Below are 24,340 nucleotides of genomic sequence, written 5' to 3'. Positions count from 1 at the left end.
AAACTAAAAATCAAGTTTTCATATTTTCGTTCCATATTTTAGTTTCTAAAAGATTAGGCTTACAAAAAAAAATAATCTCAATGTATCATTTTCACAGAAAATCTACCCTCAGATTTCCCCCAATTTTAGATGAGCTTCAGCAATGCATACCTGCACATGTTTACAGTCGTGTCCCCTGGCAGGAAGCTGGATCCGTCGGAATGTGATTGGACACTTGAGGGACACTTTGATGGCTGTCTGCTCTACTCCATCCTCTCCATTAAGCGTGGCGTTCCCAGTGGACGCTGCTACACTACTGAAGTTTCTTTTAACTGCAGCAAAACAGACAGCAGACATTGTAAAGATTAGAGGTTGATGAAGAAGATAATGCAGAGTGACAGACATCAGCGGCTCCCAAAGAACACAGCGTCTACTTACTTTTAGTAATGCAGTGTTCAGCGGGAAGAAGCCTCTTCTTCAGGAGCCCCTGCAGGACTGATCTGACCGACGGCCTGTGCACCAGCTGAAGCACGAACAAGTGTGACTGCAACAAGACCACCATCGTCAAACAACAGGTCTTCACCACAGAATATCCATCACATGATACACTATCTGCGCCGTTCGGCTTTCAGACAGGGGAAGCATAAAACTGATACCAGCAAATGTAGAACAGAACAGAAGCCGCTTCAAATCAGCGTTATCTGATTTGGTATCACACACTGTATAACAGCTCTCTGACACGGCTGTTAAATGGCAGACTATACATTATTGAATACTCACACAACAACAGGCTGTGACGGTGATCTGGATGGTGTTTCTCCCAGGTTGACAAACGTGCTTTAGGTGCAGGGGTTTGTGCGATGTTTTATTGTCGCCCCTCTCGATGGTGAGTGGTGTGGCGTTCACGCTGACTTGGACGGATGCGGGCCAGTTGGTGTTCATTTGTCGGTCCTCGTGATGATAGCATTTAAACTGCAGCTCCAGATCAGATCTGTAGGATATGGGGAAAATTTTATTTAATGTTCATTCATTGAGTATGTTTACATGGACACCAATAATCCAATTTTAAAGCGATTAAGACAATACTCTGATAAGGAGTCTACCATGTAAACAGCATTTTTTGATTAATTTATTCTGATTAAGGTCATAATTGATTTAAAAAGAAATCAGATGAAGACATGTGGAGTTTGCGGACTTTAGTCGTATTATTGAAGTGCAGCACAGACATGTAAATGCAGCTATCAAACTATTACCATTATGTAGGACTTTTCGGCGCGCTTTGTGACAGGATATTTCAAACACTGTTGACACTATTCTCTGCAGTGAAGGACTCGAGACACCTATATAGCAAAATGCTGCGTTTTTTGCCCATACGGCGTGTGGTATCATATTCCATCAAATCAACTTTCTTCCTGCAGTTCATACTCTCATTCAATATCTCGTTTGTCACTGGAGACATGCATGAAATGTTCCAGATTGAAAGTGAAAGTGCCAAACTACAGTTGAAGATGACAAATTAAAAATGAAACGCTCAAAATTACATGAAATGTAGTTAGTAGTCTATGATGTTGTGACTTTCTTCAGTGAAACACAAAGTTGTATGTTTTGTTGTTGTTTTTTGCAATGTTTGCACTACAATATTGCATTTATTTAAAGTAAACAGAGACTAAAGTATTAAGATAGTGTATATAAAATTTAAGGTAACACTTTATTTTGATGGTCCATTTGAGTATTAGTAGACTGTATGCTTAATATCTGCTGATATTGCTTCTTCAACAGACATTTAACTAACTAATAAGAAACTTTGCAAGTACATGTCAACTTACACTAAACCTAACCCCAACCTAACAGTCTACTAATAATCTAATAAGGATTAGTTGGCATGCAGATGCAATGCAACTTCAATTCAACAAACAGACCATCAAAATAAAGTCACCAAATTTATTAACATGTTACAGAAAATTATTTAAAAGTATGTTATTTAAGTTCAGATGCAAAAACCTTTAGGTGTCATCTGACATTTTCTTCTAAAATGATATTTTTTCTCAGGCTTCTGTGTGTAGGTTCAGTCATTTCATTTTTATGAAAAAGAATGATGTTTTTTCATTGCCTTTAAAGTGAAATAACTGAGCATAAACACAGGAGGCTGAGGAAAATGCTAATTTTGGAATAAAAATTCAAATGGCACTTAAAAGGTTTATGCATCTGAACTCAAATATGTTTATTCAGTAAAAATGTAATAAGCTGGTCAAAACAGACAGTAAAACATTTTTTAAAAAAGTATTAGAAATTAACTCTGTTGTTTAAATTGTCTAATTCTTTATAAAAATATGAGCATGAGTATGGTCATCCATAAATTCACAAGTGTGGGCAAAAGAACAACAAAAGAAACTGAAGTCTTTATTGTCAAAAAAAATCAGTGTGATGTGCTATATGTACCATGCTACATGCTATGTACAGCTGAAGTCGAAATTATTAGCCCTCGTGAATTTTTTTCTTCACAAATTGTTAAACAGAGCAAGCAAGCAATTACTATAATATTTTTTCTTCTGGAGAAAGTCTTGTTTGTTTTATTTTGGCTAGAATAAAATCAGTTTTTCATTTTTTAAAAAACATTTTAAGGTCAGAATTATTAGCCCCCTACAATGACTTACCAAATTACCCTAACTTGTCCAATTAACTCAGTTAAGCGTTTAAATTGCACTGTAAGCTGAATACTAGCATCTTGAAAACTATTTAGTAAAATATTATGTACTGTCATCATGGCAAAGATAAAAGAAATCCATTATTAGAAATGAGTTTAGAACTATTATGTTTAGAAATGTGTTGAAAACATCTTCTTTCCGTTTAACAGAAATTGGGGAAAATATACAGGAGGCTAACAATTCAGGAGGGCTAATAATTCTGACTTTACTGTACATATTCAAATATAGTCGATAAAATCTTTTAACATGTAAACACTGCATACCTCCACATGAGCGTCTGGTGGACGGAGGGCCGCAGATGGAAGACATGGTTACTGACGGCCAGGTTGTGCTCTAATCTGAAAGGCTCCAGCACCACTCCATCCCTCACGGGGAAAGTCAGTCGAAGCTCCTCATTGGGATTGTCTACAGAAACAAATATTGAGATTAGATGAATTCCTAATCTTCTCATGTAGACTACAGTATCAATGTGCAGGAGGCTTTCAAGTTTGGCTCTCACTTCACCTAGTTTCACCCTTTCCCACCGAAGCACATATATTATGAATGAGCTCTGAGTGGATGTGAAAAATGCATGAATCACAGATAAATGTGCAATGGGACTTTTCTCCCCCTCTCAGCTGCAGGTGGCGGATCAAAGGGGGTTTCGCTGGTTTATTCTGATAGACTGTGACCGGGCTTGTAATACGGACAGAGTGGAGATCAATGCAATGAAACGGTTACAGTGTCGATCCTTTTGAGGGACTCACTTGGAGGCGGAGGCAGAGACGTCATGTTTGGCTTCATGTCTGGAGGAAACGGGGGCTTGACGTCCTGACTGGGTGACAGGTATGGAGGGATACTACTTCCTGGGGTCATGGGCGGTGTGGGGTTTCCAGGAACGGGCGAGTGTGGGTAGTTCACCACCTGCCGAGGAGGCTTCAGACAAAGAGACACACCATTACTAAATACAACTGCTACGTATTTTCTGAACTTGAACATACTGTATTATTACCAATGGAAAATAAGCATACTGAGCAAATAATGTTTTCACCACCTACCCCATTTCCTTGACTATAGCCATAACCACCTCCAGAGAAATTGTTGTTCTGACCATTAAACGGCTCTTGCTGAAATTGAAATGAGCAGAGAGAATGTAAACAAGATTCCAAGATAGTTGCTAATGACAGTACAAGTACATTCAGTGGTGGTTCTAGTTTAAATATCAAACATCCCCCTTCACCCATCCCCCAAGAAATAAAGACACTATGTGGTTGATTTTATATATATTTAATATATTTAAATATATATTTTAAACATATACATTTAAAATAACTATTATACATTCATTTAAATAGATTTATTTATTTTCACTAAATATGACAATTTGTTTATTATTATTGTTATTAATATTATTATTATTTAACTATTATTCTAAAAAAATAACAAAAATCTATCTTAAATGTAACTGAAAAACAATGTAAAGACACAATTGAAATAATATTCCAAGACTTTTGCATGAAAATTAATTATGACAGTTCTATAGAATACAAAAAAAAAAAAATTTTTTTCAAGAGTTCACACTTAGCTGATGATTGATTATAAAGCTTGTGTGGCATGTTGTCCTGGTAGAGAGTCCTGAGCTCATAAGATTTTTGAGCCTGGGGCTCCCTACCGTTTGCAAGGCAAGAGAGGAGATTGAGCTCAGGTAGATCTCGAGAACTCCCTTAGTTAATTAGCTTAAGTTGCATGTGTTGGACGGTGGGAGGAAACTGGGGAACCAGGGGGAAACTCATGTGAGCACAGGGAGAACGTGTAAACACCACACAGAAATGTCGATTGGCCTGGTAAGAACTAGAACCAACAACGTTCCTGCTGTGAGGCAACAATGTTAACCATTGGGCCTCTGTGCCACCTATCTAGGAAAGAAGGAGGAGTAGGGGTAGAAGGGGGGATTTTTCAAAACGAAGATGGCTGTTATATGGAACTTAAGCTATTTATAGTGGCTTAGCAAATGTCTAATTGGTGAATGTTGAATTGGATATTGCGAGACCAGCTGCAAGCAATCCTCTTGAAATTAGTTTATAAATAAACCTAAATTATAGAATTATCTGTTGTCTTACATCCGATACATGGCAGGGAATTAATGTTATAAAGTCTTCCTCCCTCAATTATTCAACTCATTATTTCTCCTTTCTGCTTCATAGCCATGCAAAGTCAAAGTAACATCATTATCATCATCATCATCATATTATATAAACTTTAGTTTTGACGACTTGCACACCGATATGCGTCAACATGCATGTAAACAAGCGCGATCAGGATCAGCGCAAGTGAGGCACGGGTGAATGGCTTTCTGAGCACGTCAATTTGTTTTCACCAGCGTTGTTTCTGTTGCAAATAAAAAATAACAAATTTGAGAGGTGAATTGAATTGTGAATGGCCTGTAATGCCTTTATTCTTGGATAACCACTCAATACACTTGCATAAAGTAAATCTTATCTCAAAGCTTTTACAGAGGCACTTTTTCTTTTGGTTCCCCTATGCCGCCCCCAGCAAGATGTCGCCCTGGCTGATTGCCAATATTGCCTATGCCTAAATCCACAACTGTTACATTTGAAAAGCCAAGCAAACTACAGGAATGAAACCGTTTGTATACCATGCCAGCTTCGAGAATCAGATTTAGTTTGCTTAAAATTCTACTTTTTATTACAAATCACTTTGGAGGCTACTAAAATCCAATCAACAATCATAGGACAGAACCAAGTATACACAATACATTATTTAAAAAAAAAAAAAAAGATCCATAACAATTTGTTGTACATCAGAATAAAAAAATGTGTCTCTTTTCCCCATGGCTTTAAACAAAATGTGGCCTTTTAAATTTAAAAACCAAGCAAAGTCAATTTACCTTATAATACTGGCCCATGGGTACCCCTGTTGGGGGGTATTGACCAGTGCTCTGTTGTCCTGGCATCCTCTGCCCAGGGTAATTGGGTGAAGGAAGTGGTCTTGAAGCGTTTGGGTTAGGGTACTGCCCTTGCTGGTTGGGAAACTGGCCATTGGGTCCAAACTGCTGGCCTCCATAGTTAGGCTGTGAAACAACAATTGTTTTATCAACTCAATTAGCCTATAGGAAAATGCCCACTGAAAGTCTAATTGAACCAGTGGTGATCTTACCTCTCCTGGATAGGGCCTTTTAGTGCCCTGCATGGGCATGGACTGAGGTCTGGGTCCAGGGTAACCCTGTTGAGGCATCCTTTGGCCATGGCCACCAAAGGGCCCCATGCCTGGGCCTCTGGGCTGGTTCATACCCATCGGTGGGCCGCTCATGTTGGAGCTATTCATTCCACCACCCATAGCAGCTGGGTTCATGCCTCCTGCCATGGATGGGGGTCCGCGAGGCCCTGGCTGGTTCATAAACTGGCTGTTGTAGCCTTGCGTAGGCCCCATCTGGAATGAGGAGCAAACCTGTGGAAAAGGCCAATGGCAAGTCAAATGAATAAGTGGACTCATTTAGAAATCCAGGATAGGGTAAGATGCCAAAACTAGAGAGACACCAACCTGGTTGTACTGGTTCATGTCTTTATTGGTCTCTTGCAGAGCCGCCACAGTGGCTGTAGCAGTGGCTGTTGCTGTAGCGGCGGCGGCAGCGACTGCAGCAGCGGCGGCGGCGGCAGCAGGTTGGGTAAAATCAGAAGGCGGTCGTGTATGCGGGGGCATGCCCATACCACTCGGTGCATTGGGCCCGCCAGGATAACTGAGGAGAAGCAATATAACACATAAATGTCTATATCTTAACTGACAGAGACAGAAATGTCTGCTTATTGGAACAGCACAGAAATCTTTCCTGGATTAGCACTTGGCACAGCCAGAAGGTGATATCATCCCTTTCGAGAAAAACATCCTTGAACTGAGTGTTGGCTTGGCTTTAAAACCTTGTGTCAAGTATCACTAATGGGAGACTCTTCTATAGCTTATTGAATCTCCCAGAGTGATGCAAAGCAACTTTGTCAAACAACTTCCCATCATTCAAGCTTGAAACTTCTTGAAACATTACCTTCCCGCAAAGCCGCCTCCTCCCGGGTGACCTGGACGCCCATACATGCTTTGCTGCATGTAGGCCTGGTTGGATCCCCCTTTAGTTGAAAACTGTTGTTGTTGGCCAGGGAACTGAGGTGAGTTAATCCCTGGGTTGTTGGCTGACATACCCGACCCTAGTGCGTTGCCTCCAGGGTTCATGGGATTGTTGGTATTGGCCATGGGGTTACCCAATACCTAGATCAAAAGCAACATCTGTTGTAAGATCAATGTTATCAGCGTCGCTGTTTTGATTCAGTAACACTGTAAGTCTGACTCACCTGACTTTGTGACGTATTAGTAACTCCCCAAACCGTTGTAACCACTGACAATGATCCTGGGGCCTGGTTGGCGTTTTGTTGCCAGGGAACGCTGTCATATGGAAAGGACCCATCACTACAAAACAGCATTCAAGCAGTCATGTGAGATCAGTTGCATCAAACATGAATTGGGAAAGAGAAAAGCTGGTTTCAACACTCCCCAACAGAGAAAGTGCTCCCTTTTGACTGCAGGACATTTGTTTTTCCATGACAATTAAGTTGTAATGTTTGTTTAGGAGGCCAATCGCCAGCCCTGAAGCACAAAATGTTCTGTAAAAAAAATCACTAAGCGAGTGAATCTCCTTAACCTCACTCCTATCTCTAGCACAGTAATGTTTTCTCTGGCTATGCATTATAGAATACCAACTTTCAATTGACGTATTTGAGAGTAATGTTACATTATCAAGTTTTTATCTGCCCTTGTTTGAAATGTTTTGAGAATAAATGATATCTGCAGTGATGTCGTCATGTTTACAGAGCTGTTAATGAAATGGCTTCTTGGGAAAGCCTAGCAATCGTGATCACATGGCACATAAAAACAAACAACTCTGTGCTGGTTGAGTGCACTAGGACTTCATTTTAAGAGGACATTCTGAGAACGCAGGAAGGGGCAAGACTTCTGTGAGTTTTAACAGTGCTGGAATGGTACCGTGAGCAACAGGGTAAGGGTAGGGTGGAGTTTTGTCTGGGTACTGACCCATGTGAGAGCGAGGGCTTCATGGAGTTCATGGGTGGCTGCAAGGGTACTTTGCCCTGGGGATCGCTCTGACGATTCTTCTGATGCCGCAACAAAAGCAGTCGTCCCAGCTCCTCGCACCAGGACGATAGGAGAGCTAGAGGAAGAAACAAACAGAGAGAACGGCAGATCAGCAAAGATCTTTGGCAAGGACACCATGCACATTTTAGCTTAACAGCAATCTTTCTCATTTTAGCTATTTAGCAGAAGTAAAACTCACTGACATGATGGGAAAGGTTGTTTCTAAACTGTTCTGATTTTTGTTGTCCACTGTGCTATTATGCAGCTGGAAGGCTATTCTATAGGTCTATCCTTTAATCTAAGAGACTGTTTACACGACCAAGTTTTTAGCAAAATATTCGAAACTTTTTATAGATTTTACCTGTTCATTTACATGACAATGATGTTATAGAGACTCAAAATGGGTCTCAAAAAAGACTTTTTTTTTGTTTTGAAAATGGCACCGTTGTGTCAGTGTAAACACCTGAAAATTAGAGTTTTTAAAAATGATAACAATGCGTGTGCATGGTTAATGTTTAGGTGTAGATCAAAGGCAAGCGAAAACAAAAAATAACGCTGGAATATGTGCTAGTGTTGTTGCTAAAGTGTTTGACTTTGGCAATACAAAGTATGGATTTACTTCACATTACAGCCGACAGCAGAGACACATCTAGCAAATATGGCAAATTCTACCTCACCCCCAACTGCACATCATTACCTACCTACAGGTACTGTTTACTAAGGAGACCGTGCCAAATACTGGCCTTTCCTATGTTATACAGAAGTTTTATTTGCTTTCACAATTATGTAAAGATATCGTTTTCAAAATGTTGTCATGTAAACGTGAAACAGGGGAAAAACTTTCCTGTTTTGGCTATAGAATTGCCGTGTAAACGAAGCATAAATCTATGGAATGTGGCATCTGTTTTAGTGTAAATCATAAAACTGATAGCTTTGCACAATCTCTTGCTTAAGTATAACAATTTGAGTTATCACTTATGTTTAAATGTTGGTATTTCTTAGGGTTAGCAGCTTGTTCAAATCTCTAACCCTCAATAAGCTGGAGGTTTGTCCCACTTTTGAAGTGTCTGGAGTTTAGCTCTAACCAGCACGGACGTTTCTACTTAGTCTAAAGATTTTGCCTGATCTGATTCACATGTGTTTAAATAGTATTACTTCACAATTGTGGCAATCCATAAACAGCTCACCCCTAATATAAACAATGGTGAGAAAGATGTCAAAAATATTGCAATGTTTTAATCAGTTCATATCTTCGCCACTAGAGGTCACTACTATTACAGTAGAAATGCACGAGTGCCTGGGATCGTCTTTAACAGCCTGTCATTATGCTTCTCATAGGATCATATGCTTTTGGTCTGCAGTGCACTTTGAGCAGCGATCCTACCACAGAAGAGCTGTCTTCCCCTGTCGTGAAGGCAGAATGACGAAGACGGGGAGAGAAAGAGCAAGAAATGGAAGATGAAAATCAGTGCTGAGGACAGTGAGTCATGCCGGGGATGTGTCCTGGCAGCACTTTACTCCTGTGAGGGGTGACAAAATGAGCCTCTCGCCATGGTGATGGAGTCGTTTCGGGATGGCAGCAGTTGGCACATAGCCAGATCCTGGTCTAATCGATTCTACACGCCGCATATGGCTGAAGTAGCGCTGCATTTAAGTGCTCTTCATACAAATGCCCCTCACACTTTGCAACTGACACTATTTAGATAGTCATTACTAGCTGAGTCATTGATGGCAAGAGTAAAATTTAGATTCACAATAATTAATTATCAAATAACTGTTGTGTGTTTTATAGACTAGCATTTTTGTAAGAAAATTTGATAGATTTTGTCATTGTAAATGGTCACTGTCATATTTTTTGACATGTATTAACCGTAACAAGCCATTTAATTAAAACAATGTAATGAAATTAAAATGAACAAAATAACTTTTTTAGGTTCCAAAAAATAATACTTAAAACCAGGTTATCCTGTCATGATATTCTTTTCTTTTAATACACTTTAATTTTATGCTAACAAGGTTCTTATATTTAACATCTTGTATTGACCTATTGCTAAAAACAAGGGGGAAATGAATTATGATAATAAAAGGCAAACACCCTGAGAACTATTTATTTTCTCTGAAAAGTTTTTATTTTAAATTTATAATATGTCAAATTGTAAAGTGGCATAATGTAATTATTAGCATTTAAATACATTTTTCTCTAATCAAATAATAAAATTCCTATATAAATATGCCTTGAAAAATTATATTACCATGTAATATAACATATTATACATGCTCCTGACAGCAATAAATAAAGCATGCTCCAGACTGCATACAGAAGACAAACAAAAGCCAGGGACTGTTTCAGTAGTGCTGCACCTCTAGTCTTACTTTGCCATCAAACAGATTCTGCAAGGGACCTTATAAAATATTCCCTTTCCCCTAAGACGCGTTCATACATAGAACAATGCCCCTCTTTCTTCTCTAAATCTACTTCACAGACAGTAGATGAGAAAAAAAATAACCTGCTCTGGCTATTTGAACAGAGAGGGTGGTGTCATGAGTCTCTCGGTTTCTCTCTCTTTCTGAGTCTGCTGCTGCAGAGAGACAGACGTCTGTCTTGGCTCTTTCCTCTCTAAATCGATCAGCCAGTAATGACTATGAAGACTGCTCAGCTGTCTCCAGCGCCTTTATTGCTGGGGGAATGTAAACGAGCACACACACACTCTCTTAACGAACACACACACTTCCACATGTGTACACACACGCACACACACTGAGGTGTTTTTACCACAGACTGCACTTCAGGGACAGCTCACACATGCATGTCTTTATTTATTCCATGAAAAAAGTAAAGTGAAATTGGTTTCCACACCTATTTTGTTTTTCAGTTTACATATTCAAACTACACAAAAGAGATTAGCGACTTGAGTTGGAGAGGAAAAATGACAGTATTCTTTGTCAGTTCCTCACATACAGTAAAGTTGCTGTAAGGACTCTGTAATTTGAAGGGGTAATGAACTGACAAATTAAAATTCCCTTGATCATTTGGCATATAGTAAGTGGGCATTGTACTAAAAGAATATTCTGTAAGTTTAAGAACTTTAACCATCTTGTTTTTAGTTATTATTTAGTTATGTATCTAAACCCCGCCTCCACAGATGGTCATCAATGCCTACTACCTGTTTAGCTCCGCCCTCTGATTTGAGGTAAATAATAAGAGAGGCAAACAAACAACAAGATGCAGCCTTCGCATTTCTTTCCTTCTGATCCCAACATTAGGAATGAGTGGATGATTTTTGTTAAAATGAAAACAGTTGCATTAAGAGCTTTGACCTTTGTTAACTTTATTTTACTGCAACATACTTCACTAAACTACAAAATACAAAGGATTTTCAGACAAACTAAAAAGACGATGATTTGCTGAATATGTTAGATCCAACAGAAAAGTCATACAGAACAGTCGATAGTCTACAGAACAAACCATCGTTATACGACTTGCCTAATTACTTTAACCTGCCTAGTTTACCTAATTAAACTAGTTAAGCCTTAAAATATCACTTTAAGCTAAATAGAAGTGTCTTGAAAATATATAGAACAATATTATTTACAGTCATCATGGCAAAGAAAAAATATCAGTTATTAGAAATGTGTTATTAAAACTATTATGTTTAGAAATGTGTTAGAAAAAAATATCTTCTCTACGTTAAACAGAAATTGGGGGAAAAAAAGGGGAAAAATTAAATAGGGGAGGGTAATAATTCTGACTTTAAATGTACATGCTGTTAAAGTTTACATTGGTGGCATCTTAAGGTTGAAGTGTTAAAATGTTTAAATATGATAAATGATTGCAAATCATACTAGTGGACACTTACAATGTTGTTAAAAGGAGGGGAGTCAAAAAAGTACAGCAAATAGCCTATTTAAAAAAATGTAAACATCTTGATAACATTTTAAAGATACCACAAACAACAGTAATAAAAGAAAAAGGCATCACTAGTAGGGCAGCACAATATGTCGTTTTAGGATCGATATCGCAATGTGGGCATCCGCAATGGTCACATCGCAAAGACATGCAATGTTAAGTCTGAATTATTGTTGACCAGGAACCACAGAATTGTATTTAATCACTGTATTTATATGAAATTTAAGCAACAACAACAACTTTTCTTATAGATTTGTCCTGTTTATAGTCCAAATATCCACATTTCAAAGCTTAAAACAAGCTTATTTTACTTACTCAGCTGGCAGATCATTTTGCTTGTTTTAAGGAAAAACTCTTTATTTTCACTTATTTCTTTTGATGGAAAAACAAACAATATTTTTCCTTTTTTAATATATTTTACTCTTCATGTTTAAGATTGTTTTTTGATATTTGGACTAGAAACGAGACAAAGTAAAAAAAAAAAAAACTTTTTTTTTTGTTGTGATTATTCAATCTCTGTCCCCGGATGCTGCCAGACTCTCCAAAATAGTCAAATCATGTTATTTATTCTATCTTGTGAAACTGTATTCATAACACAATATTTAAAGCAGAAAAATAAAATATCGCTATATCAGATTTTTCCAATATTGTGCAGTCCTAATCACTAGTCACAAATCCTTTTCTATGGCCTCATGGGATAGCACAATTCAGAATCTCATTAGAAGTCATCTTTACAGTTTAATGAATGCTATGAATTTGGACTCTATTCGCCTACTATCTAGTACGCTAGGAGGCATATGCGGATGCAGGGAAAGTCAGATGTGGATCAACATGCGGATTGATGTAATGGAGCAAATGAGCAGTTTTTCAATTGTATTCATGTGACATTAGCCATTTAATGCCGGCATTAATAACCATTTCAGAATTAAATTCAAGGACCCTTAATGCATTGCTGAATCCAAACTGGATTTCTTCCAAGAAACGGCTTTAAGTTATTCAATATCCCAGCGGCACCTGACGCACTTTCCTTTCCAAGTTCAAACACACAATTACAGTGAGAAAATGGCGTTTGTGTAAATATATCAAAGGGCTCTGTTTCAAAGAGAACGCTTCTCACCTCTCTGCGACAAGCGTGAAAGCCGTCCCAGCAGGACTGGAGCGGGAGGCTGGAATCACCCACCTACTTCAATAAGAATTATTCTACCCTGCCATTACAGAGAGCTTATCGGCCAGCTAAATCACTACCTCTGCATGCTGGCAACTGCTATTTTCTCACAAAAGACCAACTTAGAGCTCATATGACAGGTTACAGGCAGACACCGCCTGCCAATTTTCAACTGTTGTTCCCCGCCTAGCATGCCTCCCACACGTAACAAAGACTAGAGCTCTCCTGCCTGCAATTCAACCAGTAAACTCGGGCAAAAACAACCTAATCAACACGGCACCTTCCGGCAGCGCACAATATGCCTCTCGCCTAGCTTAATACAGCTACACCGTTTCACCCACAAAACATCATCATCGCCTCCACTACAACCCACGGGGATGTGTTGTCATATCCATGCACAACATTTACTGTATCGTGACCTTACAGGGATGCTTTGGTTTTGCTCCAGTATTGAGCTCATTTATTCATTAAAATGCTGCAGTAAGAAAATTAGAATATTTTGCAAACAGACTGCCAAACAAAGAAAGAACAGTAAAAAAAAAATGGAGAAATTCTAGTTTATAGAGCATATTTAAGTTTTAAATACTTTTTTTGTATACATTTCTGAAATGTACACTGTCAATTCATAAAAATCAAGACAAATGATTTTTATACACACTATATAAAAAATGTTCATAATGTTCAATAATGTTCATAATCACACATTTTTATGAATATTTTAAAGAATAATAATTTATAATTTTTCAAATGTTCATTTTTTGCACCACAGTCATGTTACCACTAGGAATGGGCTGATATGAGATTTTGAAGGTATGAAAACCTTGTATAAAAATATTCACGGTAAAACAACGTTTTTTCCCACATTTATAATATTTTGGAACAGTAAACATGTCAATCTTCATAATTTAAATGAATCATTGACTTCTGTTGTCTGCATTAGTGTCATAAAACTTTATTTACCATTTAAAATGGGACTTTTGGTTATGGAGTGGTAGTGAGAAGACGCTAGTTAATAACCCTCCTATAATTTTGAATATAAATCCTTTAAACTCGCTTAAATATTTAATACATTCTAGGTTATTAAACATGTAAAGACAATTGAAATGGCACCACAAAAGAAGAACTGAACACAAGAAAAGTGAGCTATAACGAGGCTCAAGAAATGTCGCAGGATTCTGATAACACAGACAAAGTAAAAGAGACAGAGGAGCATTATGATAGCGAACCCCTGAAAATAACCCCAGACGAACCCATTACAAGCCATTAATAAAATGGACTAAAGAGTTGTAAATAAAATTTAAGATGTTATGTCAGCAATCAAAAAGATAAAAGAATGCACACAGGAGGCAGAGGAACGCATTTCTGGAGTGGGAGATAAAATCGCTCAACTTAATGCTCCTACAAATTCCGTTGAATCACAAGTTGAAAGTTGATGGACAAGGTTGATAACATGGAAAACAGAAACAGAAAGAACAACCTGAGAATAGTAGGTTTGCTGGAACAAGAAGAGGGAGGCGATGCGTGTGCGTTTTTTTGGAGGCCTGGATTCCAAAAATACTAGAAGTGGGCTCGAGTACAATGCTTGTTATAGAACGTGCACATTGAGTTGGCCCACAACATAAGATGGAAGTTCGGAACACAAGACGTGTTACACCACCAAGAACACTAATAATAAAGGTCCTAAAGTTTAAGCAAAAAGGACAGGTGTTAGGAATGTCCAGGTCCAAGGGGGTGATTTCATACAATTTAAAACGGCATCTTTGAGTATCTTTTCTGCTGGCGATACTGCTGTCCTAAAAAAATAAATAATTAATAATAAAAAAAAAAAAACGTAAATAAAAAAAAATCTTACAGATACCATTTTGGTGGTTTTAAAACCTTGACTTTTCCAAACCGTTGTATACCTTGAAAATGGTTATCGTCCTATGCCTAGTTACCACCAAACCAAAAATCCCACTGCACTACTAGAAATCATCTGTGAGCACCATAAAGCAAGTTTCTCCAGCAAATGATATAATGCATCCCCTACTCACCAGTAAATCAGCATTAATCCCATTTCTCTTTCATTCCCTGTATTAAAACGCCTCTCTCTGTCTCCGTTTTCCTTTCATCTGTCTCTCCCTTCCCTCATTTAGTTATGCTCGCACTGCCAGACACCTGCTCCAGAAAGGGTTGTGTTGAGTGTTAAGTTGGCTACTGTAGCTCTGTGCTGGCTCTGTGGCAGTGGGCATTTCGGTGGCATGGCTGTGTGTTGGGTCTATGTCAGCGGGCATTTTGGTGGCAAGACTGGCTCAAAGTGGCAAGCGGTGATCCCAGCAGAAAGAGACGAGTATTGACATTGCCCAAGTAAGTCACTAAAATTGAGGTTTGCTTACAACAGACATACTTTTGAATAGTCTAAGGCTTACAGTAGCATTATTTGTGTGCCGTTTATTATCACAACACGGCAGATTTAATATCTGCTGATAAACACAGTGTAAAAAAGTAATTTTAGGGTGAGAGTAAAGACATTAGCAGTGTTTACAAATGAATGGGTTACGGTGTCACATTGTGTTATCTGAACACTAAAAAATTGAATGTTTTCTGAAGAGAAAGGTGAGAAATGCTCTAAATATTATTGTTAAAAAAATCACAGAAAATACACATCTGCAGTCATGACTATACAGCTTAAGTAAACTAAAAGGATCATAAATAGAAAAAGGCATTTAATATTAGGTACATTATGAAATGTAATGTTTGTTTTGTTGTTTGTTTAAAAAAAAATGATGCTGTTAAACATTTTATATGACACCAGTTCACCAAATTGTGACTAAAATTATAAAAAAAATACTATAAATAAGAATTTTTTAAAAAATTATTCAATTAAATAAAAATTTAATTGAAATAAACAAATAAGCACAACAAGCAAACAAACGAAAACTGATAAAGTGAAAACTAACAAAAAAATAAACTACAACGCCAAGATAAAATAAAAATTAATCGGACAAATAAAATGAATCTGAATTCAATACTATGGAATATTGGTTATAAAAACAATACAATGTCCAGATCCGAACACAAGATCGAAAATCGGGCCCGATCAGGCGGTTTCAGACTCGATCGAAATCGCATGTAACCTCCTGATCAGAACTCAAATATATATACGTATTTTAATATTAATATTCTCATACATTTTTTACACATCTATAGTTATGCGGTGTCACAGAGTTTGATCTCTTTCTTGACTTCACACAGAAACTGCAATGCTTGACATCCCTTTGTTGCAGAGACACTATTGGTTAAACGCTGGCAAAGTAGAGCACGGAAGCAGCTTGAAGCGGAGAGCATGAGAATGTCTGCGGTCTGAAGGTGTTATAAAGTTGATGACAACAACATTACCATAGCAAACTGTGAGATATGCAAACTTGGAATTGCTTGCCAGGTATTTTAAGTTGAGGTGCTATTTTTTTATTTTAGATTTTTTATATTTACTGTTGCACTCAAGTCCAAAAATTGATGTTATTTTTTACTCGATTGTTCAAGCTACCTCACAGAAGAGCTCTGTTTGTTAATAGAGTTGTTGAATGTTAAAATAAAGTGAATGAAATAAAAATTAAGGAACATCCTTGATCTGTTTTTTCACTCTTTTTTAATTCTTTTTTGTGTATTATATAAGTATGAGATCAGGTTTCAGTAAATACTCAAAATCAAATGACTCTAACTCTCTCTCTATATATAGATGTGTGTATTTACATATACACAGTACACACAAAATTATGTAAACACAAACACTTATTTGTATGTGATTACCCCTAATTAATTATTTGATGGTACCAGCAACAACTGTAATGGCAAACGAATGTTCTAAGACAATGTTGCCACAAAAAAGCTCTCAGACAGCCACATTTCTTAAAACTGCAAGATGCGTGACTCATATTAGCCATGTTGTGTCATCCCTAAAGGTGCCAGACTGCAGCAGAAAGGATCTGAGGGGACAACAGCCTGTGGCTCTACAGACTTCTGGCAAAACAGAGCAGAGAGACAGACACTATACAAAACCCACCAGCCCAAACCGACCCCCCTTTTTGTCTGCTCTTTGTCTAGAGTAGAAGCTCTCCAAGCAGGTTTAGTGGGCTTTGAATAAGTGACCAGGGTAAATCCCCAAATGATCCAGTGTGTAGGGAACCCAGGTCACCCACGGTTACCCAAATCGCCTCTGAAGTCGCCCAAAAAATGTTTGCCTGCTGATCCTTCTCAGGTTGGCGGTTCATAACTGCCAGCACCCCATTTCTGCCAAACATCTCAGTTTTACTGGCTTCAACGCCTTATTATGAGCTTTTTGATTATGATGTTGCTAATAAAAAGTGGATGCCAGTAAATGGTGGACAGGACAATGGAGTGGCGCCAAGATGGACAGAATCAAGCATAAACGTCCCTGTATAATGGAACAGTCTGTTCCAAAATCCTAGTGAGCTGCCATGCTGGCCAACTTACTTACATAGGCAGCATTCTGACTGAAACAGAATTTCAATTAAGTGGCATAGCTGGGCACACTCCATAGGCATCACTTCTACTACACAAACAGCACTCTGTATAAGAGGCTTTCTACCTTTTTGATGTTAGCATGTTGCTAAGCTAATATGTTCCAATATGTTTTTTCATATTCAGTTTTTTAATAATCATAAAGTCTGCAAGAACCAGAAATTGCTGCAACTTTTATTTCAGTGTACTGATGTATTGTCAACTGAAATAGTGGACTGGGTGGTTAAGAATATAGTGTAAACCAACAGAAAAGTATTCTTTTTTTTTTTTTTTTTTTTGTAGAAGTACACTCCAAACGCAGAAGCAAATGGTCAGACTTTGATTAATGATTACCAAAACAGAGCAAATTAGCAAATACCAAAACAGATTTATTACTAATTAACAGATTGATTGCATAAAACTGTGCAATAGTAAAATAAACATTCTAATAATCTGATTTCTCATGGACTTTTAGTCCTGAATGGAATATAGGCAGTTAACACTTCAATTTAGGGTGAAGATGTTACACAAAATTGCAATGAATTATGCATAATTACATGTAACTAACCCTAACCATAAAGTAAGTGCATGCAATCAATTAATAATAAGTAACCTAACCATATACCAGACGTACATATTTCTTATTTTGTGCTTTAAAACACTACACCACCTGACAAAAGTCTTGTCGCCTATAAAAGTTTTATGAAAAACAAAAAAACAACTTGATCCTAGTTGATCATTTGCAATCAGTAGTGACTTATATTGAGGGAAAAGGTCTCTAGATTCTGCTTATTTTACCAAAATAAAATATGATCATGTCTTGATTTTTTATGGTTTAATTAGGACACTAAGGTCAGGCTTTGCTGAGACAAAAGTAATCACTTAACAGAAATAATGTACAGTATAGCATATAAAGTCATGGTGCAGTGGAAAAATAATTAATATTGTGCATGACTCCCATGAGCTTGGAGGACTGCATCCCTACATCTCTGCTATGACTCACATAACTTAAGATTAATAAGTCATCTGGAATTACAAAGAAAGCATTCTTGAAGGACTCCCAGAGTTCACTAAGATTCTTTGGATTCATCTTCAATGCCTCCCCCTCCCTCTTACCCCAGATATGCTCAATACAGTTCATATCTGGTGACTGGGCTGACCATTCCAGGAGCACCTTGAACGTCTTTGCTTTCAGGAACTTTGATGTGGAGGCTGAAGTATGAGAAGGAGCACTATCCTGCTGAAGAATTTACCCTCTCCTGTGATTTGTCATCTAATGGGCAACACAAACGTCTTGGTACCTCAGAGGCTGTTAATGTAGCCATCCATCTCTCACACACCCCCATACTGAATGTAACCCCAAACCATGATTTTTTTCTTCACCAAACTTGACTGATTTCTATGAGAATCTTGGGTCTATGTGGGTTCCTATAGGTCTTCTGCAGTATTTGTGATGATTGAGGTGCAGTTCAACAGATTATTCACGGGAAAAATCCACTTTCTGCCACTTTTCCAATGACCAACCAGTCAAGTTTTTATTTGTTGCTCTTAAAACTCAGATTGACGACAATACCTATGTCAGGTAGTGTAGGTACGGTTCATTATGGTTTAAAATAGAACTGATCGGATTTCTTGCCAAAGGCCAAGCCTCAATAAAATAATTACTCAATCTTATGTCCTTCTCATTCACAGAATGCATTGGGTATTTGACTAGCGCAGTCCTCAAAGACTTTAGATTTTAAACCTCATGAGGATGCCTAGAACATAAATGTGGCTGGATTTCATCACACAAGCCATATTTCAAACATCCCTAGAGATGTTTTTTCTCACTCACTCGCTCTCTCTCAATCTGTGAAAGTCTCAGACTGATGCCACAGTGAATTGGCAGAAATGCTGAATGACCTTTTTGGACCACTCGGTGAAAATACACACGCTTGCTGTCCACATGACCATACTGTGTGTGGCCTTCATCCTCACCTCACTGAGACCATCACATCCCCTACCTGACCTCTGAAAAAGCAATAAAACCCAACAGCAAATACTGCCTTTGGGTAACAGAGCTGAAAACTAGAATAACAAATTCATTAATGCATCACTTTAGTCTGTGTAATGAAATAAAAACAGACATAATGGAATATAGCTACGAATTCCATTTGAAGATGCAGATAATCTTTTTATTTAAAAATACGAGGTCTCTTAGCCTATTTTTTTAATATAGATTCTTCCTCAATTCATTCATCTTAAATACTTTAAGCTGATTACACTCACTGAGAAAGATTTGCATTAACAGATTGAAGAACTTCCCAACAGTCTTCATAGACAGATTTGTGTAAAACCACCACACGCAAACCAGAAAACTGCACTCTTGTGATGACTACACGAAGAGAGACAAGAAAAACTGAAGGCAGTAAGGGCGTATACACACTGTTAAAAATAACTTTTAATTAGCAGTTGCTTGGATCTTGTGATTCGCAGGTGTTTTACATTTCTTTAACTGCATTATGAGACCTTGAGCTCTGTACTATCAACTTTTGATGTTGTAAATCTAACTCTACTGTTCAAAAAACTGACTTCAATTGAAATTTGTTGTACTTTGAAACAACAAATAATATAAGACATAATACATACAGAAACAAATCTGACAGTTCATCAGTGTTTTAGCACAGTAATTTGTATGATAAACCCATATCATATATCATTTCAAATTACTAAAAACGTTAATAAAAACTCTTTAATCAACATTTGTTGGAGCAAAACTCAAGGTCTAATAATGTTAAATGAAAGTGACAACAAGCTACAAGCAACCGTTAATAACCATACTTTTAAAAAAAACTAAACTGCATGTCAGCACAAAGTTCTTAAAGAATCATTTAACCTTTTTTAATGACATCTTTTATTCTTTTTCACACAAGTATGTGCAGAATTGTGCAAAACAATAATAAAAGTTTTTGTGAACTATTTGTTCCTGGTTCACTTGGTGAACCACTATCATTTTTAAAGCCAATCCTGAAATGGCAAACCCCAGAAATGTTATTTAGGTACTGTATATGTTTTGTTACGGGACCGAACATTCCAAAATGACTGTGAACTGGGCTAAATGCACTCATAGTTTTTTGGCTATTATATCATATTTTGTTATAATTTGTAAAGAGCTTTAAAAAGTGTGTGAAGAAGTCGAAACCATAAATCACTTCCTTACACACAAAAATAAAGGTCTACTGCCAGAAGTGTGTTTCCAATCTCTGTATAAATACAAAAACCAAGCATTCTTGAACTTTCTTGTCCTGTTTATGATCTTGTGACATTTCCTATTTTTGTCTTGTTTACATCAGATCCATATTTTAGTCAACCGGCAAAAAAGTTAGTGAGGAAGTTGACCAAGACGCATCTTTTAAGGCAGTGGCTCATAACCTTTTTGTTTTGCCTGAGACCCCCTTTTCCATCTGCAAATGTCTTATTAATTTGGACGGCCTCATGCCTTCATTAACAAGAACTTTGTCACAGATAAATGCACTGTTGCAGGGGCTTTGAGAAAATAGAATAAAACCATAGTTCAGGTAACTATCTTGGTTTCTCCTTCATTTCGTGTTTCCAGTATTGCTAGTGCTGTGACCCGAAATGTTTGGAGCTTCCTCACCGGGGACCAGTATACTTGGGTTAAGTATTGCTATTAGCTGCTAAAGGTGAATCAGACTTTTTTTGTGGAGGAAGAATTATAAATTTGTCCATTTTTTGGTCAACCAGGGGATAAAATCAACTACGAAAAGATGATTGTTCTCTTAATTGCCCACTGCTAAACTGCTGTTTTAAGGGGTCTCAGTTCACTTATTAGCTGTTCACTAGGGTATATATTTTAGCATTCCCACTAAAGGCTGGTTTATACTTTTGCATATGCCTGCAGCGCAAGCCTTGCGCATAGCCATGTATATATACTTCTGCATGATGTTTGTGTTGCTCTGCAATAACACCTCCAAAACTCTAGCTGGCAGTAGGTAATGTTAGTTCCTCTGTATCAAGTTTCTTTGTGGGTGTTTTGTTTTTTTCTGAACGCTACTTTAATGTACAAGTAGCTAAAACTCGCTAATTCAGAGGTGGGAACCGGCAGACGTACAAAAACTTTAATCATGAGGTAAACACAAAACTAAGTTTCCATCTGCAGCTCCTTTACCTCCTAAACACTCGCTTCATCGGGCTCATGATTCTCAGCACCGCCCACACTCATCACAGCTACCAAGCTGACCAATCACAGAGCTTGTGCTATGAGTCGTTGCAAAGTATAGTTACATTTTTTGAGAATTGCGTGTCAGCATCGGCATCAGCTACAGCGAGGGCTATACCAAATCAGCCTTTAGTTAAATGAACCACACTAAGAGCACTAACACTAGAATTTGGTTTGTGAGGTTTTTGAACCCTATCAGGTTTGTAAACACACCATATCTATCTGCGTCTGCTTTGAAAAACAACGTAACTGTAGAGCTGTGAAGCAAACCATATTCTCTCAGTTTTCAATAGTCTGCAGTGTGCAGGCATGTGTTCAGACAGCGCACTATTAGCCAATGACACGGTTTCAGATCCTCACACACGAGAGTCTCACATATTAATTAAGGCCAGAGTTGAACCTGAGTGCAGTCCACACACACACACTAATACTCACACACGCTAGAGTTATTAACCTTAAACCAAGGCTAACAGGCCACAAAGTGACCTCCTCTCACATCAGGTGACGTAACCGCTCAGGAATACCTTCAACACACACACACTTAGAATAGCAGATTAAAGCACTTTACACAAGCAACGAGTAGCTGCTTGAACAGATGAAACTGATATTCCTCATTTGAATACATTAATAAATGAGCACATGTCGGTGTCTGTTTCTGTCAGTGACAGATGTAATGCACCTCCTACATCGCAGCAACATCCGCACAAAGCGCACTCGCTGACTTTCTGCTGTCTGTCTGAGAGGACGGAAACAGCTTGATGCTCTTTTGAATTGGAAAGAAATTTGAAGCACACGGCACAGTGCATTGTCCCTACGTATTCCACTAAAATGGGAATGGATGACTGCGGATAAGCGGACAAAGACCGGCACACTACACGGGGCAGCCTTAAGAAGTGAGTGACATGTGGATGAAAGCTGTGTTTTAAACACGAGATACCACACAAAATTAGGACGGCAGAAGGCTGGAAACCTAGAGAGTGCCTGCACAAAAAGATGACGGGGGAAAATCCTGGGATAATCGGAGGTGACAGTGCAGCCCATGCGTCTGTGAAACAGGTATGGATGCTCAGTCAGAAGCCGATGGCCCCCCACATACAAACCCAGCAACAAAGAAAGCACATCAAAAGCGTCTGCGTCACCGTGATTCATCTCCTGTGACTGCACACGAATGGGTAAAAAAATAAATAAATAAAGCAGAATGAATGCCCAGGATGATGATGATGATAATGAACAGAAAGAAAGAGAGAGTGAAAGAGCTCTCCACTAGATGTGTTTCACAAGCCAAACAATGCTAGAACACAGAAGAGTACCTGTGTCACTCTGACATCTCCTGCAGGTGGTGGTTTCTGTAGGGTTCAAATTCAACAATTTACTCAAAAAAATTAAGACAAGATAGTATCAGTAAGCAGAGTTGACGTCATCAATGGGTGAACGGATGTCCTGGTGGAATTGATGGGACTTAACGGGGCCCTGATTCTGCCTCGGTCTGCTGTGCGAAACACTGACTTCTCATTTTAGAGGACGAAATGATCTAAAAATCAATGCGTTTGCTGAAATATTCCAGGTGCTTGCACATTTGTCAGAAATTTCAAGCTAAGCAGCTCTAGAGCGTTATACGCATTTTGGGTGGAACACAATAATATCACTACTAATAAATTAATAATGCCTTTAAATGTATTTACAAACAGTCATTTGAATTTAATTGTAAAATCAATGACAAATCTACAATTCAAAAAGGCATCACAAAACACCTCATGATGCATTATTTCAATTTTAATTTAATTAATATGCATCAATCTTGATGGCGTGTCATATGACTAACTCATTTGTCACCATATGAGGAACCATCTAAATATCAAATTAGTCATAACAGCAAAGACTGCTGATTTAACCTTCATCTTTTTTCCTACAGACTATGACTAGCTTCCGGACTTTTATGCTGGTCCTTATGACGAGACAATTTTTGAACAGATGGCAAAAAATGTGGTTGCGATGATTTAGTGCGCAAGATTCCTATACTGCACAGATGCCGCAGTCTCAGCTGTTTATTCATATGCTTATTCATATCGATGATGTTGAAAACTTTCCCACAACTGCTTTATATTTCTCATATGTTCCAATATGCTTTTGATGAACACAAAGTTCAAAAGAACAATAAGTATTAAACACATTTTAAATGTCTTAACTGCAACTTGTGATCACTTTTATTGCATTTAATTGTTATTTTTTATACAGTACGTAAATATAAATACATTTATTACATATAATATAAATATAAAGCCATGAACATAACATTGTAGGAATGCCAATACAATACCAAAAACATGAATTCATAAATAAATAGTCATTTCCGCCAATGCCACTAATGGCTCGATTCAGAGATATAGGGGTACGATATAGCACCGTTCGGTATGCTTTTATATCCGTTTTCACTGTCAAAAGATGCCAAAAAGCAAACACCAAGTCATTTCACTTGATGGCCATCTTTGAAATGACTCTCAGGCATTTCGCTCAGTCAATCTGTCTGAATAGAGCAACATCCAATTTTCCAAAATTGCTTGCCAAGCTTACGGTTAAATTTTATATTAAGAATAACCAATATAATTAAACAACAAATGTCTCTTTAGTTTCATTCCTAACATTTGAATTACACAAAATCTGCAGAAATGTACGTCTGGTCTGAGGCCCTCTCCCAGAGACTCACAAGTCTATAGTGATTGCTGATTGGCTCC

The 24,340-nt window shown here is 37.8% G+C and overlaps 1 protein-coding gene and 1 long non-coding RNA gene across 14 annotated transcripts in view; one reads left to right on the top strand and one right to left on the bottom strand.

The window, feature by feature from the left end:
• zmiz1a (zinc finger, MIZ-type containing 1a) overlaps positions 1-24,340 on the bottom strand; it is a 249,704-nt gene that overhangs the window by 11,529 nt on the left and 213,835 nt on the right. For 10 of the 13 annotated variants that reach the window (XM_087278071.1, XM_087278072.1, XM_087278078.1 and 7 more), the window contains 12 exons: positions 7,758-7,893; positions 7,022-7,136; positions 6,721-6,938; positions 6,225-6,420; positions 5,841-6,131; positions 5,572-5,754; positions 3,722-3,790; positions 3,431-3,599; positions 2,948-3,089; positions 760-970; positions 418-523; positions 151-311 (listed from right to left, as the gene is read on the bottom strand). In XM_087278071.1, coding sequence (XP_087134197.1) covers positions 151-311; positions 418-523; positions 760-970; positions 2,948-3,089; positions 3,431-3,599; positions 3,722-3,790; positions 5,572-5,754; positions 5,841-6,131; positions 6,225-6,420; positions 6,721-6,938; positions 7,022-7,136; positions 7,758-7,893 — 1,997 coding nt within the window. 13 annotated transcript variants of the gene reach the window in all.
• Positions 15,025-20,653, top strand: LOC147834230 (uncharacterized). Its single transcript, XR_015506072.1, has 3 exons — positions 15,025-15,235; positions 16,156-16,310; positions 16,831-20,653. It is a non-coding gene; the product is annotated as an uncharacterized LOC147834230 (long non-coding RNA).

This window comes from Danio rerio, chromosome 13 (assembly GCF_052040795.2).
Source record: "Danio rerio strain M-AB ecotype USA chromosome 13, GRCz13ab, whole genome shotgun sequence".
In the NCBI taxonomy this organism is placed as follows: domain Eukaryota; kingdom Metazoa; phylum Chordata; class Actinopteri; order Cypriniformes; family Danionidae; genus Danio; species Danio rerio.
The sequence above is the reverse complement of the archived record's forward strand: the minus strand, read 5'-3'. Positions and strand labels throughout refer to the sequence as shown.